Raw genomic sequence first — 15,669 nt, forward strand, 5'->3', positions numbered from 1 at the left:
CGTCTTCCAGAACATTCTATCTTGAGTCAGGCCACACTCACCTCCAGCCATGATCGTCTTTCTCCCATAAACACCGCTTCTCCCAACTTTCCTGGGGCTCCCATTTGCTCCCCACCCTTCCGGCCCGTATCCCCCTTGGGGGAAAGGAGAGGCCCCCTTCAACCCTGCCTGCCCCCCCCTCCCCACCTCTCCATCACTTCCCTCCCCCCCCAGCCATGTCACCTTGAGGCGGGTGGGTGGGTGGGTGAGTGTGGGGTGGGGTGTGTGGGCGTGGGGGGGGCCCGGGGTCCCCCCCCTCCCATGGCCCCGGCGGCCCCGCGATGGGCGGCAACCGCACCGGGGAGGGCTGCCGCGTGGACGCGCGCGTGGACCACCTGCTGCCGCCGTCGCTGTACGCGCTGGTGATCGGCGTGGGGCTCCCCACCAACTGCCTGGCGCTGTGGGCGGCGGCGCAGCAGGTGCGGCAGCGCAACGAGCTGGGCGTGTACCTGCTCAACCTGAGCGTGGCCGACCTGCTGTACATCGGCTCGCTGCCGCTGTGGGCCGACTACTTCCTGCACCACGACAACTGGATCCACGGGCCCGGCTCGTGCAAGCTCTTCGGCTTCGTCTTCTACACCAACATCTACATCAGCATGGCGTTCCTGTGCTGCATCTCCGTGGACCGCTACCTGGCCGTGGCGCACCCGCTGCGCTTCGCGCGCCTGCGCCGCGTCAAGACCGCCGTGGCCGTCAGCTCCGTGGTCTGGGCCACCGAGCTGGGCGCCAACTCCGCGCCGCTCTTCCACGACGAGCTCTTCCGCGACCGCTACAACCACACCTTCTGCTTCGAGAAGTTCCCCATGGAGGCCTGGGTGGCCTGGATGAACCTCTACCGCGTGTTCGTGGGCTTCCTGGCGCCCTGGGCGCTCATGCTGCTGTGCTACCGCGGCATCCTGCGCGCCGTGCGGGCCAGCGTGTCCACCGAGCGCCGCGAGAAGGCGCGCATCCGCCGCCTGGCGCTCGGCCTGCTGGCCATCGCGCTGCTCTGCTTCGCGCCCTACCACGCGCTGCTGCTGTCCCGCAGCGCCGCGCGCCTCGGCCGCCCCGGCGACTGCCGCCTGGAGGAGCGCGTCTTCGCCGCCTACCACGGCTCGCTCGCCGTCACCAGCCTCAACTGCGTGGCCGACCCCATCCTCTACTGCCTGGTGCACGACGGCGCCCGCGGGGACGTCGCCCGGGCCCTGCACCACCTGCTGCGCCTCCTGGCCGGCCACCCGCCCCGGGAGGTGACCGCCGCCGCCGCCACCGCCCTGGAGGCGCTGCCGCTGCCGCCGCCGCCGCCGCCGCCGCTGCCGGCCGTCTGCAAAGGCGCCAAGGCCGCGGGGGGCCTGGAAACCCCCGACGCCGCGGGGGAGCAGGTACAGGCCTGGGCGCTGCTGCCGCCCACCCAGTGACCCTCCCTGGCCCGGTGGGTGTATGCAAATGAGCGTGCAAATGCGCGCGGAAGCCACCGCTGTACATATTCATGAGCAGGGGCCGGGCTCGTGAATATTCATGAGGCACCTATGGCTCCTGGGCCTGTCAGCCTAGCTACTACCGGAGACTGAGCGCTGAGGATGGAGTTTCAAAGGCAGAGCCCGGCAGGAGAGTCCCTGAGACTTCTTTTTGTATCTCCAGTTAATCAGCACAAAGCCGGAAAAGGGAAAAGTGGCTCAAGTGGTAGAGTGCCAGCCTTGAGTGAAAAAAATACTTAAGGGGGAGCACCCAGGTAGGCCCTGAGTTCAAGCCCTACCACCAGCATGCAAGAAAAAGAACAGAAGGGAAAAAGAGCAAACGGAGGGACAGCGCCCAGGGCTCGAGTCCAGGCCTCAGGCCCAGCACCAAGAAAATAAAATATAAAATACGAGAAAAGACAGGACCGAGCCTGTTGTGTTGCTGCTCAACCATCCTCTTCCACCCATAATCCCCTGAAAAACTCACTTTTTCTTTTTCTTTTCTTTTTTCAACAGTACTGGGGTTTGAGGTCAGGTGCCTGCACAGGTCTCGCTGCAAGTTCTCTAATGCAGAAGTTCCTCCCACCCTCTAGTTCTTTTTAGATTCATCATTTTTCCAATAGGGTGTTTTGTGCCTGGCTGGTTTGGATCATGATCCTCCTGTTAACCATTCCATTCTTGTAGCTGGGGTGGGAAGTTTTACTCACTGTGCTCAGCCTTTTATTTGTTGAGATGGGGTCTTTTAAAATTTTTTGCCCAGACCTGCCTTCAACTATGATTCTTCCGGGGCTGGGAAGGTGGCTCAGTGGTCGAGTGCTTGCCTTGCATGCATGAGGCCCTGGGTTCAATTCCTCAGCAAAAAGAAAAAAGCCGAAGTGGCACTGTGGCTCAAGTGGTAGAGTGCTAGCCTTGAGCTGAAGAGCTGAGGGACAGCGCCCAGGCCCAGAGTTCAGGCCCCACGACCGGACCCCAAAAAAAAAAACTATGATCCTTCCAATGGACACTTTCTGAATAGCCAGGATTACAGGTGTGAGTAGCCCAGCCCACCCAATTTGCTTTTTTTTTTTTTTGTCATGGGGCTTGAACTATATAGGCCTAGGCACTCTCCCTGAGCTTCTTTGGCTCAAAACTAGCACTCTACCACTTAAGCCACAGCACCACTTCCAGCTTTTTCTGAGTAGAGTCTGATGGACTTTCCTGACTGGGCTGGCTTTGAACTGTGATCCTCAGGTCTCAGCCTCCTGGGTAGCTAGGATGGCAGGCGTGAGCCATAGGCACCCAGCTTTTTGTTTTCTTTTGAGGTTCCAGGATGGCTTGGAACTCCTGATCCTCCAGCCTCTTGAGTGTAGGGATGACAAGAGTGCACCACTGCATCTGGCTCTCACAACTGACTTAAACTATTGTCCTCCTGGTCTGGCAGTGTTAGCGGACACAGTGAGCCCTCATGAGCCCCTAGATCCTGCTGCTGTTTGGGGACCATAGCTCCTGCACTAGGGGCTGAGGAAATGAGCCAAATGTTCTTCTAAAAGGTAAAAATCAAGGGCTGGGGCTGGGAAGGTGGCTCAGTGGTAGAGCGCTTGCCTTGCATGCCTGAGGCCCTGGGTTCGATTCCTCAGCACCACATAAGCAAAAAGAAAAAAGCCGGAACTGGTGCTGTGGCTCAAGTGGTAGAGCGCTAGCCTTGAGCTGAAGAGCTGAGGGACAGTGCCCAGGCCCAGAGTTCAGGCCCCATGACCGGACCCCAAAAAAAAAATCAAGGGCTGGAGGCATGACTCAAGTGTTTGCCTAGCAAGCTCAGGGCCCATTTAAACCCCAGTACTGTCCCCTGCCCACCCCCCCCAAAAGCACTAGAAAGGAAGGAAACTGAGGCAGTTAAGGGGGACAGAGGGCAACCTGAAGCCTGATGGAGACAAAGGGGACAGGGGAAGGACCACCGAGGTGGTTTAGGAGCCAAGACCCAAAGGTGGCAGGAGGCCGGGCAGTCAGCTCTGTGGCTAAGCATTCGGGCAGAGCAGAGGACACAAGTGCAAAGGCCCTGGGGTCAGAGAGTGTGTGTGTGAATTGTGTGGGAGTGGATTACAGGGAGAATCGGAAGGGCAAAGATGGGAGATGGGACTGGAAGGAGGGGGCCCCAGGCGGGCCGTACGGAGTCACACAAATCTGCCTGATGACCTGGCCTGGGGGGGTGGGTTTAGTGGAAGACAGATGGACAGATGGATGGATGGGAGGTACTGGTGGATGCCAGGGGCTGGTGGGCTGGCTGCAGGTGTTGGGGATGGATGGGTGTAAGGGGTTGTGGACAGAGCAGGGAGCAGGCCAGGGCCCAGGCCAGTGGCACTGTGCAATGGCATTCTGGGAAAAGGAGACGGGGGGGGGGGGGTAGAGAAGGCCTCTGGGAATGAACTAAGAGCTCAGGCATCAGTAGATGACGCACTGCCAAGGTCACCCCGGCTCCCCCTCCCCCCATCTGTCTATTCCCACACACCCCAAGGGGGCTGGGGAAGCCTGCCCTGCTGGAGGGACCCCTCCCTCCCTGGCCTCAGGTCAGCAGAAACTGCCCCTGTCCAGTCACCCGGAAGGACAGCAGAAGGGAGCGCTAAGGGTTGTGTTCTGTTTTTTTTTCCCCACCCAATACTGGGGCTGGAAACCAAGGTTTCCCATGTGCCCGGCAGGCGATCGACCACCTGAGCCATGCTCCCGGCTCTTGTGTTTGTATTTTTTTTTGTTGGTCATGGGACTTGAAGTCAGGGCCTGGGCGCTGTCCCTCAGCTCTTCAGCTCTACCACTTGAACCACAGCACCACTTTCAGCTTTCTCTACTTAGGTGGTGCTGAGGAATCAAACCCAGGGCCTCGTGCATGCGTGGCAAGTGCTCTACCACCTTCGCAGCCTGGGCATCCTCCTGGTTCTGCCTCCCCAGTGCTGGGATTACAGGAGGGCACTGCCATGCCCTTACCAAACACCTGGATTCATATGCATTGTCCCTTTCCCAAGAGCTCACAGGTGTATAAACAAGCCGCTGAGACAGGAAGATGGATCACACACACACACACACACACACACATATTCTCAGAAGAGATTCCTGGAACACTTGTAAGACAAAGGAAGCAGTGGGAAGAGGGGCATGGAAAAGTGCACTTAATGACTAACATTTATGGCATGGGGGGAGGAGGGAGGAGAGGGTTCTGGGAAGTCCTACCACTTGTCCACCCCAGAAAACTGCTTCTGAACAGACACCGCCCCCTCCCGCCCCCAACCCCCCTGCTATCACAGGGCAGCCTGGCCACTGCACATTTCCATCAGATGCTCATTCCCCAACCAGTCAAGAAACATTTATTGGTGGCTGGGTGCAGTAACCCATGCCTGAAACCCCAGCTACTCAAGAGGCTGAGACGGGAGGATGGAAGTTCCAGCCCAAGGGGGAAAACAAACAAGTCAAATTAAAGACCTCATCTCAATCCATAAACTGGGCATGGTGGTGCTCCGCGTGGATCATCCCAGATTCTCAAGAGTCTGAGGTGGGAGGATCTTGAGGTTCATGATCAACCCAGAGAAAGTAGGGAGCTCCTGAAAAACAAACAGGTGAATGAAAGGGCTGAGGATAGGGCTCAAGTGTTAGAGTGTTTGCTGACCATGCACAAGGCCCTGGGTTCAAACCCCAATAATGAAAGGAAAAAAGAAACCCAAAAACCTGAGCAGCTACTGTGCTGTGAGGCTGCCCGCGGCAGTCCTGGGGTTCCGCCTCAGCTCTGTCTTGCTTTTTTCTGGAACTTTGGGCAAACTCTTTCTTCCCTCCAGCCTCAGTTGGCAAATGAAGACAGGACTGGTCCCAAGACCCAGGCTCTCTCATGTCTCATTCAGAAGGGATTCTGGGAAGAGATTCCTATGGCCATAATTCAGACAAGTGTGGGCACACACACACACACACACCCCATATGTGTAGATCTCCCTGTGTAGCCCAAGCTGGCCAGGAACTTCCAATCTTCCTGCCTCTGCATCCCCAATTCTGGGACTACAGATGTGCAGCACCATGCCCAGCTACCATCATTACAGGGAGGACTTCTGACATCTCACAGGTCTCTTAGTGCTTACTGAAGGGCACTAGATACCTGGGGACAGTGGAGGAGAGCCCTGGAGTCCTTCTCCCACCTCCTCTGCCCAGCTGTCCATCTGCCTCTCCTTCTAACTACCCACCGCACACCCCACCAAGCAGGAATTTCAGCCCAGGCCTGCCCTTGTTTATAAGATTTTGCTCCCCGCTGGGTAAGGGACAACAGCCCAGGACTTGTCCTTCCAGAGCCAGCTCCCTGGGGACCCTCACCCTCTAGAGGAGGAAGTGGGGTTGCCTGAGGACGCCGATCAGCCCAGGGGCAGGGCCATCAATCTCTGCAGGCCCAGAGGACATGTGCCACACCCCGCAGGCACACACAAGTGTGTGTGTGTGTGTGTGTGTAGCTCTTGGCTTCCATCCCAGAGCAACACACACATACACACACACACACACACACATACACGTGTGTGCGCATGCACGCACGCACGCACGCACACACACACACACATTTAAGGAAAAAACAAAAAACAGCCTGGCCTCGGTGGCTCACGCCTGTCATCCTAGCTACTCAGGAGGCTTGAGATCTGAGGATCACGGTTCAAAGCCAGCCTGGGCAGGAAAGTCCGTGAGACTCTTTTTCTTTTTTGGGGGGGTCCGGTTGTGGGGCCTGAACTCTGGGCCTGGGCACTGTCCCGCAGCTCTTCAGCTCAAGGCTAGTGCTCTACCACTTGAGCCACAGCACCACTTCCGGCTTTTTCTTACATGGTGCTGAGGAATCGAACCCAGGGCCTCATGCCTGCAAGGCAAGCACGCTACCACTGAGCCACCTTCCCAGCCCCCGTGAGACTCTTTATCTCCAATAAATCATCAAAAAACCAGAAGTGGTGTTGTGGCTCAAGCGGTCGAGTGTGAGCTGAAGAGCTGAGGGGCAGCACCCAGGTCCAAAGTTCAAGCCCCATGACCGACAAAAAAAAAGTCAGGCTGGCTTTGAACCACGATCCTCAGATCTCAGTTTCCTGAACAGCTAGGATGACAGGTGTGAGCCACTGGGCCCAGCTATACATACCTTTTTGGGCAATGTCACCCTTCCCAGATTTTTCCTCCCATTCCTGTAAGGTTGGTTGTATATGGCTGGGTCAGCAGGAACTTTTGTTTTCCGAGTTTGAGCAGTTTCAGGCTAGTGCCCCCAAAGGACGACTGGGAAGGTGGTGTATAAGGAAGTGGCTTTTCTCAGCTGCCTCTGTCCTCCAGCGGCCTGGCAATTCCCACCCACAAGTGGTATAGTTCATTTTTTTAAAAAAGGTTTTAAAAGTCATATTTTCACATAAAGCCAACAACCCTGTAAGGCTAGAAACGGGAATACTAGAAACAGGAATACTGATGCTCTGAGAGGTTGAGTCACTGGCCCTGGGTCACACAGCGCGTAAACGGGGAGAGGGAGAATTGGGATTCCAAGATCCGGGTGACACACGGCCCATTTCCTCTCTCATCCTCGTGAGAGCTCTAAATTTTGGAAGATGGATTATTGGGGACTCATTAAACCTAATTAGGACTATCAAGAAACCTCCTTTGGGCGGGGAAACCGACTCAGCGCTTGACGTCACAGAGCAGCGCGGTGACGTCAGCCGAGGCGGGAATGAGAATCCATTACCCGCTCCCGTGAGCGAGCAGCCGTTTAACGGCACCGCCCACTGATCCCCTCACTTCCGCCGTATATTTGCATATTTAGCGCACGGACGCAGGGACGTCGGCGTCGACGCGGTGACGTCAGGGGCGCCCCTGCAGTTACCCCTTCCCTCCTGGAGCGTACGTACGCACGCATGTACGTGGGCACGCACGGCCCTCCCGCGGGCGGGGGAAGAGTGGAGAGGTCGGAGCCGCCCCGCCCCGTCAGCTAGGTTGCGCGTGCTCCGTGCGACCGCCAAGATGGTGGTGGGCGCGTTCCCGATGGCGAAGCTGCTCTACTTGGGCATCCGGCAGGTCAGTAAGCCGCTTGCCAACCGAATTAAGGCGGCCGCTCGCCGCAGCGAGTTCTTCAAGACCTACATCTGCCTTCCGCCGGCTCAGCGTGAGTGACCCCACGTCCCTCCAACCTTCCCATTCTCCAGCCCGTTTCAGGTGGTTACTTAGGGGATGGACTTCTACCTGTGACCAATCACAGCCTGAACCGGCAAAGTCCTGCGGCCAATAAGGGAGGGTCTCTGGGAGAAAGGCGTCTGTGTAACCCAATAGCGAAGGCGGGCTTGGGACAAGGGGCGGGACAAGGCATTAGCACGCGCGTTGTAAACGCCAGCCAATAGAAGAAGAGAGTTTGTGGAGACTGACGTCTAGACGAGCCAATAGTTGGGGAAACCGGCTCAATTTGGGCGGGCCTTTCCGGAACAGAAAGGAGCCATAGGTGGGACTGGGGGGAAACCCAACTGGGGTGCTTTGCCGAGCCATCCTTGGGCGGTTTTGCTCCCCCAAAGCCACCCGTTCCTCAATTTCCCTCTTGTCATGGGATGTGCTTGTATGTCATACACTTAGAATACACGAGTGCCCTAGTTTTACGCCAGGCGTGAGTTGAGGGTGAAGTTTGGGGTCTGGGGGCGTGTCTTCAAAAATCTGGCAAGTTTATCCGTATATTTGTTAATAAGTTCAGACGCAGTGCATTCATTCAGTAGACTGCCTAGACAGGCCTTTCGGTGGACACCTGGCAGATACATATTCTAGATCAATCAGTCACATCCCAGCGTGCACTGGAGCTCAGAGGAGCCCGCGGGCCCCAGGCATGGGACACCCCCCCCTCCCCAGAAGGGTCTGTCTGAGCCGAGATCTGATGGGTATAGCCAACGCCCAAACGATGACCTACTGTCAAAAGATGATCAGCGTGCTCTGGGAATAAGAGATAAGTGAATATAACTTTTGGGGGTAGCAAGCCTCCACATCCACCCACCCATTACTTCTGTCAGCTGTTCACTGGGGACAGAGTCAGCTCTCATTAGTGACAGTCCCGGTGGACAGTGCTGTCAGGAAGGACTTTCAGGCAGAGGAGATGTAGGAGTGGACCTGAAGGGTATCAACCCCCCTCCCCCCCCACCCCAGACAACAGGGACAGTGTTGAGGCAGAGGAAGGCGCATGTGCAAATGCCAAGACATCTTTGTCCTTTGGTTTTTGTCTTTCTGCCTGGGCCTGAAATCCAGAATAGGAAAGTGTTGGGGTTTGTGAGTCACAGAATGTGTTTCATACCAGTTGTCATCACCTTCTGGTGTTGGCCAGGTTAGAGAGGTGACTTGCTGATGTTTATAAAAGGAATGACTGAGGTCTTGGGGGTGAGAAGGATTGCTGCCCTCACAGGGGTGGACTGTGCCAGAGGTGGGGCTTGAACTCTAGATTCCAGACTTGATTGCTTCCTGCTTCTACCTTTCCCCCAAATATTGTGACTTGTCTTCCTGTTATGGTTTGTGAAAGCTGGGCACCAGTGGTCATGACTGTAATCCTAACAACTCAGGAGGCTGAGATCTGAGGATCATGGATCAAAGCCAGTCAGGGAGGAAAGTCCGTGAGACTCTCATCTCCAGTTAATCACCAAAAAGCCAGAAGTGAAGCTGTGGTTGAGTGCCAGCCTTGAGTAAGAAAGCTAAGGGATAGTGTCCAGGCCTTGATTTGAAGTTCTAGTACCAGCACCCTCCTCCCCCCAAAAAGATAGCTTGTGCTGGGTGACACTGGCTCATGCCTGTAATCCTAGCTACTCAGGAGGCTGAGATCTGAGGATCAGTTCAAAGCCAGACCCAGTAGGAAAGTCTGTGAAACTCATCTCCAATTAGCCACCAGAAAACGAGAAGTGGAGCTGTGGCTCAAGTAGTAGCACACTTACCTTGGGCTGAAGAGCTCAGGGACAGTGCCCAGGCCCAGAGTTCAAGCCCCACGACCTGGAGGGCTGTGGGGAAGATGGCGTGTGGAGTCATTCTGACATGGTTTCTCAGGCTAGTGACTTTGAGCAGAGCCTTTAGTCCTTCTCAGCCTCAGTGTCCTCTTCTGTGTAGTGGGTATGACATCATTAGGCACTGTGCACTGGACATTTCATAACAGGGGTTTTATTTCCCAGTCCTTATGACACTGAGCCTTTATAAATACCTGTTTTATGTATATATTCTGTACTTTTTTGGGGAGTAGGTGCTGGGGATGGAATGAAGCCATTGATTTGCCCATAGTAGGGCCATGCTTTACCCTTGAGCCACACCCCATCTGGAGTCCTCAGGAGGCTCACCTGCATGTTGGGACCCTGGGTTGGTTCCTTCCTTCCTCTTCAGTCAGTCTCTCTAGCAGGGATGCTGATGTCCTCCTCCTGCTCCCCCCCCCAAGTCTGGTGCTGACAATCTGAACAGCTTCTGACACAGACCCTGACCCTGGCCACTGAAGACTGCCTAGCAGAGCAGACTCTTGGGTTTAGACCTGGGCACCTCCACTTCCTACTTGTGTGATCATGTCCAGTAGTTTACTGTCCCTCAAGCTCCTTTGCTACATTGACCAGATGTGGGTGGGCACAGAATGAGGCTGTGGGTATGAAGGACGTGGCTCAGAGCACAGATTCTTTGTTCTGGTTCTTAGTCCTGGCTAGGAAGATACCACAGAGCCTCTTCTCCCATGCCATTGCTGCTGGAGGCCAAGACTGCTTCCTCCTCTAGTTCCCACCCTCCAGTTCCCGCTGTGCTGTTGCTGGCTGTGTCCCTGCACAAAACAGAGAAAGAGAGGCCAAACATCTAGTTAAGCTCAGCCTCACGATGATGGGGCATGTAGCCCATGGGGGGCGGGACAGAGGGGTAAGTGGCTTTGGGGTCCAGAGTGGACCAGTGTTTGAAAATCACTTCCTGGGAATCTATTTATAATGTCCAGAGTGGCACGTCGGTTGTGGGGTGTGACAGCCAGGCTGTTGCTGGTGATTTCAGACATCTGTATTCTCAAGATGTTCAGGGCGGTCTCTTCCCATGCCTGTGCGCATTCATAGTCATTTCCATCATCTACCATAGGGCTGTATTGTAACCACAGACTCAGGAATGAAAGGGAATGGGGCTGGGAGGGTGCCTTAGCGGTAGAGTGCTTGCCTAGCATGCATGAGTCCTTGGGTTCGATTCCTCAGTACCACATACACAGAAAAAGCCGGATATGGTGCTGTAGCTCAAGTGGTAGAGTACTAGCCTTGAGCACCGAGAGGCTCAAGGGCAGTGCCTAGGCCCTGATTTCAAGCTCCAAGACTGGCAAAAAAAAAAAAAGAAAGAAAAGAAAAGAAAGAAATGAAAAGGAATGTTAACAATAATTTTAAAACTACAGATGGGTGTTTTTCGTGCTTCTTTGCTCATAGGACAAATATTTTCCTGTATTTGCATTAATGGTCTTCCCACCCACTGGGCATTCTGCATAGGCCTTAGTTGGGGTTTGGCCTTGAGTTTTTTTTTTTTTTTTTTTTTTTGTCTGGTCGTGGGGCCTGAACTCTGGGCCTGGGCGCTGTCCCTCAGCTCTTCAGCTCAAGGCTAGTGCTCTACCACTTGAGCCACAGTGCCACTTCCAGCTTTTTTTTTTTTTTTCTGCTTATATGGTGCTGAGGAATCGAACCCAGGGCCTCATGCATGCAAGGCAAGCGCTCTACCACTGAGCCACCTTCCTAGCCCTTGGCCTTGAGTTTCTAAGTTTTTTCTGTGGTCCGGTGACCCAAATCCCAGTTATTCACGCAGCTGAGGCAAGAGGATCTCCAGTGGAAGGCCTGGCTCTGCTAGAAGTGCTGTGACAAAAAAGCACTGGGGCATGGCTCTCTCTAGCCTCTTCGCTAGCATGTACAAGACCTGGGGTTCCATCCTTGGCATGGAGGAGAACAGAAGCCCTCCTCCTTCATGTGAAGGTAACTTAGCTTGCAACCTGGGAATGTCTGTGAAGATGTGCCCTGGCTGCCATACCCAGAGTGGCCAGGAGAGGGCGCCTGGCACCCTGCTAGTTGGAGCCCACAGAGGCTCTGTGTTCCTTCCCAGCCCTATTCAGTGAAAACCAGCCAGCAAATCCTAATCAGACACCGAGGCAGACCCATGGCTGGGGGTCCCACCAAGGGCTGGTGGGGTTGGTTTGGTGGCTGGCTCACAGGTGGCATTCAAACAGGTATCATGATCTAAAAAGGGTGTTGGAGCGCTGAGCATGCTTTGATACTTGAGGGGGCAAGAAGGTGGTGCTTGGTGGGGGACACAGGAGAGAGATTCTTCTCAAGGAGAAAATTCTTTCAAGAAGCCCCCCCCCCATCTGCCCCTCACTGCCCATGACCAGATCTTGAGCCCCAGGGTGCCCTGCAGTGGCAGGGGAGTCAGCCTGGTGAGATGGTGTTGATAAGCTGACAGGAAGCAGGGCAGTGTGGTACAGGCCCAGGCCCGACATTCGTTGGTTGGTTTGTGGGTACCTGGGTTTGAATTTGGGGCCTTGCCCTTACTCAGTTTGCTTGCACATGTGTCTTTCTACCACTTGAGCCACGCCTTCAGCCCAGCTTTTTGCTAGGAAGGGTAGTATAACAGCCAGTGAAACTCAAATTTCACAGCTTTCTGTTGCTCTCTTTGAGGGTCTAGCAAAGCAACCCCAGACATGCCTCCTCCCAGCCATTCCCACAATTCTAGAGCTGATTCTTAGAGGCTCAGCCTGGTTCACGCCCCCAACCCTCAATCACTGTGGCCCAGAGAATGCACTGCTCTAATTGGCCAGGCCAAGGGGCGGGGCTAACCCCTCCTGGACCCTTTGGACCAGGCACAGGGACACAATATTCGCAGATGCTGGCAGGCAGCATCCCACTAGAGACTGGCAGCTGCCACTCTGCTGGCTGTGGGGTCACACAATCCAGTTATCACTCTTAGGGTGACGTGGGTTTTCTTTGTTGTGTTTTTGGTTGTTGTTGTTTTGAGACAGAGCCTAAGTATGTAGCCAGGCTGGCCTTGAGCTCATAATCCTCCTGTTTCAGCTTTAAAAATAATTTTTTTTTTCTGTCAGTTATGGGGCTTGAACTCATGGCCTGGGCGCTGTCCCTGAGCTTTTCTGCTCAAGACCACTTTGAGCCACAGCTCCACTTCTGGTTTTCTGGTGGTTCATTGGAAATAAGTCTCATGGACTTTCCTGCCCAGGCTGGCTTTGAATCACGATCCTCAGATCTCAGCCTCCTGAGTAGCTCGGATGACATGCATAAGCCACCAGGGCCTGTCCTGTTTCAGCCTCTTGAGTGCCGGGACTACAGGTATGTTCTACTGTGTCCAACTTTAGGGTGAGCTTTTTTTTTTTTTTTTTTTTTTTGCCAGTCATGGTATCTGAACTCTGGGCCTGGGCACTGTCCCTCAGCTCTTCAGCTCAAGGCTAGTGCTCTACCACTTGAGCCACAGCACCACTTCCAGCTTTTTCTGCTTATGTGGTGCTGAGGAATCGAACCCAGGGCCTCATGCATGCAAGGGCAAGCACTCTACCACTGAGCTACCTTCCCAGCCCCCTTAGGGTGAGCTTTAAACTGAATGGAATATAATATATCCAGGGAAGGCAGCCAGGGCAGGGACTGGCTGGAAGCTGTGTTTTCTAGGGTGATAACTTATTAACTGATAATTATACTTTTCATCTGATATGTTGTCATTATCTCTACAAATGATCTTTTGTTAAGGAGTTTACTACTTTCAGTCTGGCTACCTGAGGGAGGAAGCCTATTAGAGAGAGAAGCAGTTGCCCCAAACAGTGCTGGGTGAGAAGTCTACCTGGTGACTCAAGCCTGTAATTGCAACTACTTGGAAAGCAGAGACGGGGTATTGCAGTTCAAGGCCGGGCTGAGCAGAAACATTCTTGACGGCACCTCGGCCAGTTGGTTGGGTGTAGTGACAGGAATCTATCTTCCCGGCTGCTGGGAGGCTCAATGGCTGGGCAGAGTGGTGGACTCCTGTCGTCTCCGGCGATACCAGGGAGGACAAGTAGGTGGATGGTAGTCCAGACCCGTGCGCTGTCTCTGAGTCTTTTATAGTCCAGGCTGTCGCCCTCCCACTGGAGCCACAGCTTCACTTCCTGCTTTTGGCTGGATAACTGGAGAGAAGAGTCTCATGAGTTTTCCTGCCCGGGGCTGGCTTTGAACCGCGATCCCCAGATTTCAGCCTGCTGAGCGGCTGGGACGGCAGGCGTGAGCCGCGGTGCCCTGCCCTGCCCTGCCGCAGCCCCCCCCCCAGCGCGCTGACCCCTGTCTCCCCCCCCCCCCCCGCAGTGTACCACTGGGTGGAGATGCGGACCAAGATGCGCATCATGGGCTTCCGCGGCACGGCCATCAAACCGCTGAACGAGGAGGCGGCGGCCGAGCTGGGCGCCGAGCTGCTGGGCGAGGCCACCATCTTCGTGGTGGGCGGCGGCTGCCTGGTGCTGGAGTACTGGCGCCAGCAGACGCAGCAGCACCGCAAGGAGGAGGAGCGGCTGGCGGCCTGGGAGGCGCTGCGGGTGGAGGTGGGCCGCCTGGGGCTGGCGCTGGAGACGCTGCAGGCGCAGGCGCGCGAGGCGGCGCCGCGGGCCGCGCTGGACGAGCTGCGGGCCGAGCTACAGGAGGTGCAAGCCCACCTCGGCCACGCCCGCCCAGCCCTAGCCGGAGAGGGCCAGGCCTGCAAAGACCACGCCCACCGAGACCGCGCCCTCCCCGCCGCCCAACCCCACACCCGGACGGAGAAGTAGGAGCCAGACTTGGGTGTGGCCGGTGCGCCCCAGCGCCACCCTCTCCCCCCACATCCCTGGCTGCGGATCCCATCAGAATCCACTGGATGAGGATGCACCTGAGCCTTCGAACATCCCACCATCCCTACGGACCGGGACTGCCTCCCCTGAGACCATCGCAGCCGGTGGAGTCATCCTGCACTCATGCCCTTGAGCCGAGGCCCACAGTGTTCATCCCCCCCACCCAGGCCAGCCCCCCCTCCAACCCCCAGGCGGTCCTGGGAAAGCAGAAGGGAGCCAGGGCTTGAGTCAGTCACCTACCTGGCTGCCACTCCCAGGACCCTTACTTCTGGGGATGGCCTGGACTTCCCAGATCTTCTGAGACAGAGGAAAAAGGATGGATTCAAGTCATCCTATCTCCCCCTTGACTGGGTCGCAGTTCCTTCTCCTGGGACCTGAGTGGAATGGCCCCCCAGCGCCCGCTCCTCCTTTAGTCGGTGGCAGAGCTGTGTAGTAGCAGCCTCCCTCCACGGTGGAGAATTTGATTCTGTAGCTGGGGCCAGTGCAGATGTGCTTCAGCCTCAGCTGTTTGTTCCGGGCCTTGTGATCCGTGGCACATCCTTTCCTGGCCTCCCCAAGTGGTCTTCAGTGGTACTTCTTAGGGGCCTGCTTGTCGGTGGGTTCCACCGCCACACCCCTGTCTCCTGTGGACGCCCCTCTGTCTGCATCTGTGTGGCCTGGCCCGGGCCCCAGGTGTGCTCACCTCCCATGTTCCTTCTTACCCCAAAGAAAGTGACAGCCCAGTACTGGCCTGGGTTTTCGGCTCCGGTTTAGGTGTGGTCAGGGGCCGTACTCCCTTCTCCAGCTTTGCTGGTGCCGGTCCTTCTGGCTCTACCTCGGAATCCATGTGGCCTTCTCTTCTGTCTCTTGTGAGAACACTGTCTCCGAAGGTAGGGTCCACCAGAGAGGCTCATACCTGTGATCTTACCTTATTCAGGAGGCTGAGATCTGAGAATTGGCATTTGAAGCCAGCCTGAGCAGAAAGGTCTGTGAGACTCTCCCAACTAACCTCCAAAAAGCTGGACATGAGCTGTGGCTCCTTGTAGAGCACCAGCCTTGAGAAAAAAAGCCAAGAGATCATACCCTGAGTTCAAGCCCCAGCCCCAGTGTGCACGCATGTACATGCACGCGCGTGCGCACACACACACACACACAGATCCTTAATTATAAGTGCAGACTTTTTTTTTAGTGTAGTGTTTTGTTTTTTATTGTGAAAATACTGTACAGAGGGGTTACAATTACATGGGCAAGGTAATGAGTACATTAACAAGCATTGTTGCCTCCTACTTTGTTTCCTTTTCCCATCCCTTCTCCTCCCCCCCCCCAACTTTCTCTAAATAGACACATGAGCAGGTTCCAGGGGTTTAGGATGAGGACATATCTTTAGGGGTCCACCATTCCGTCCATTACATTTCC

The 15,669-nt window shown here is 55.5% G+C and overlaps 2 protein-coding genes and 1 long non-coding RNA gene across 3 annotated transcripts; 2 read left to right on the top strand and 1 right to left on the bottom strand.

Annotated features, from left to right (window-relative positions):
- The first annotated feature begins 320 nt into the window (after nt 1-320).
- LOC138812493 (G-protein coupled receptor 4-like) lies at nt 321-1,883 on the top strand. The gene has a single exon (XM_070000425.1). It carries the CDS (start codon nt 321-323, stop codon nt 1,434-1,436), a length of 1,116 nt encoding a protein of 371 aa, XP_069856526.1. The 3' UTR covers nt 1,437-1,883.
- A 2,918-nt stretch (nt 1,884-4,801) lies between these two features.
- On the bottom strand, nt 4,802-9,461 carry LOC138812909 (uncharacterized). The gene is made up of 3 exons (XR_011367648.1): nt 9,383-9,461; nt 5,166-5,343; nt 4,802-5,041 (listed from the first exon to the last, which is right to left on the bottom strand). It is a non-coding gene; the product is annotated as an uncharacterized lncRNA (long non-coding RNA).
- On the top strand, nt 7,244-15,539 carry LOC138812908 (optic atrophy 3 protein-like). The gene is made up of 2 exons (XM_070001168.1): nt 7,244-7,593; nt 13,760-15,539. Exons 1-2 carry the CDS (start codon nt 7,452-7,454, stop codon nt 14,212-14,214), a joined length of 597 nt encoding a protein of 198 aa, XP_069857269.1. The 5' UTR covers nt 7,244-7,451; the 3' UTR covers nt 14,215-15,539.
- The last annotated feature ends 130 nt before the right edge of the window (nt 15,540-15,669 follow it).

Source organism: Dipodomys merriami, unplaced genomic scaffold (assembly GCF_024711535.1).
Source record: "Dipodomys merriami isolate MVZ:Mamm:240054 unplaced genomic scaffold, mDipMer1.0.p SCAF_57, whole genome shotgun sequence".
In the NCBI taxonomy this organism is placed as follows: Eukaryota; Metazoa; Chordata; class Mammalia; order Rodentia; family Heteromyidae; genus Dipodomys; species Dipodomys merriami.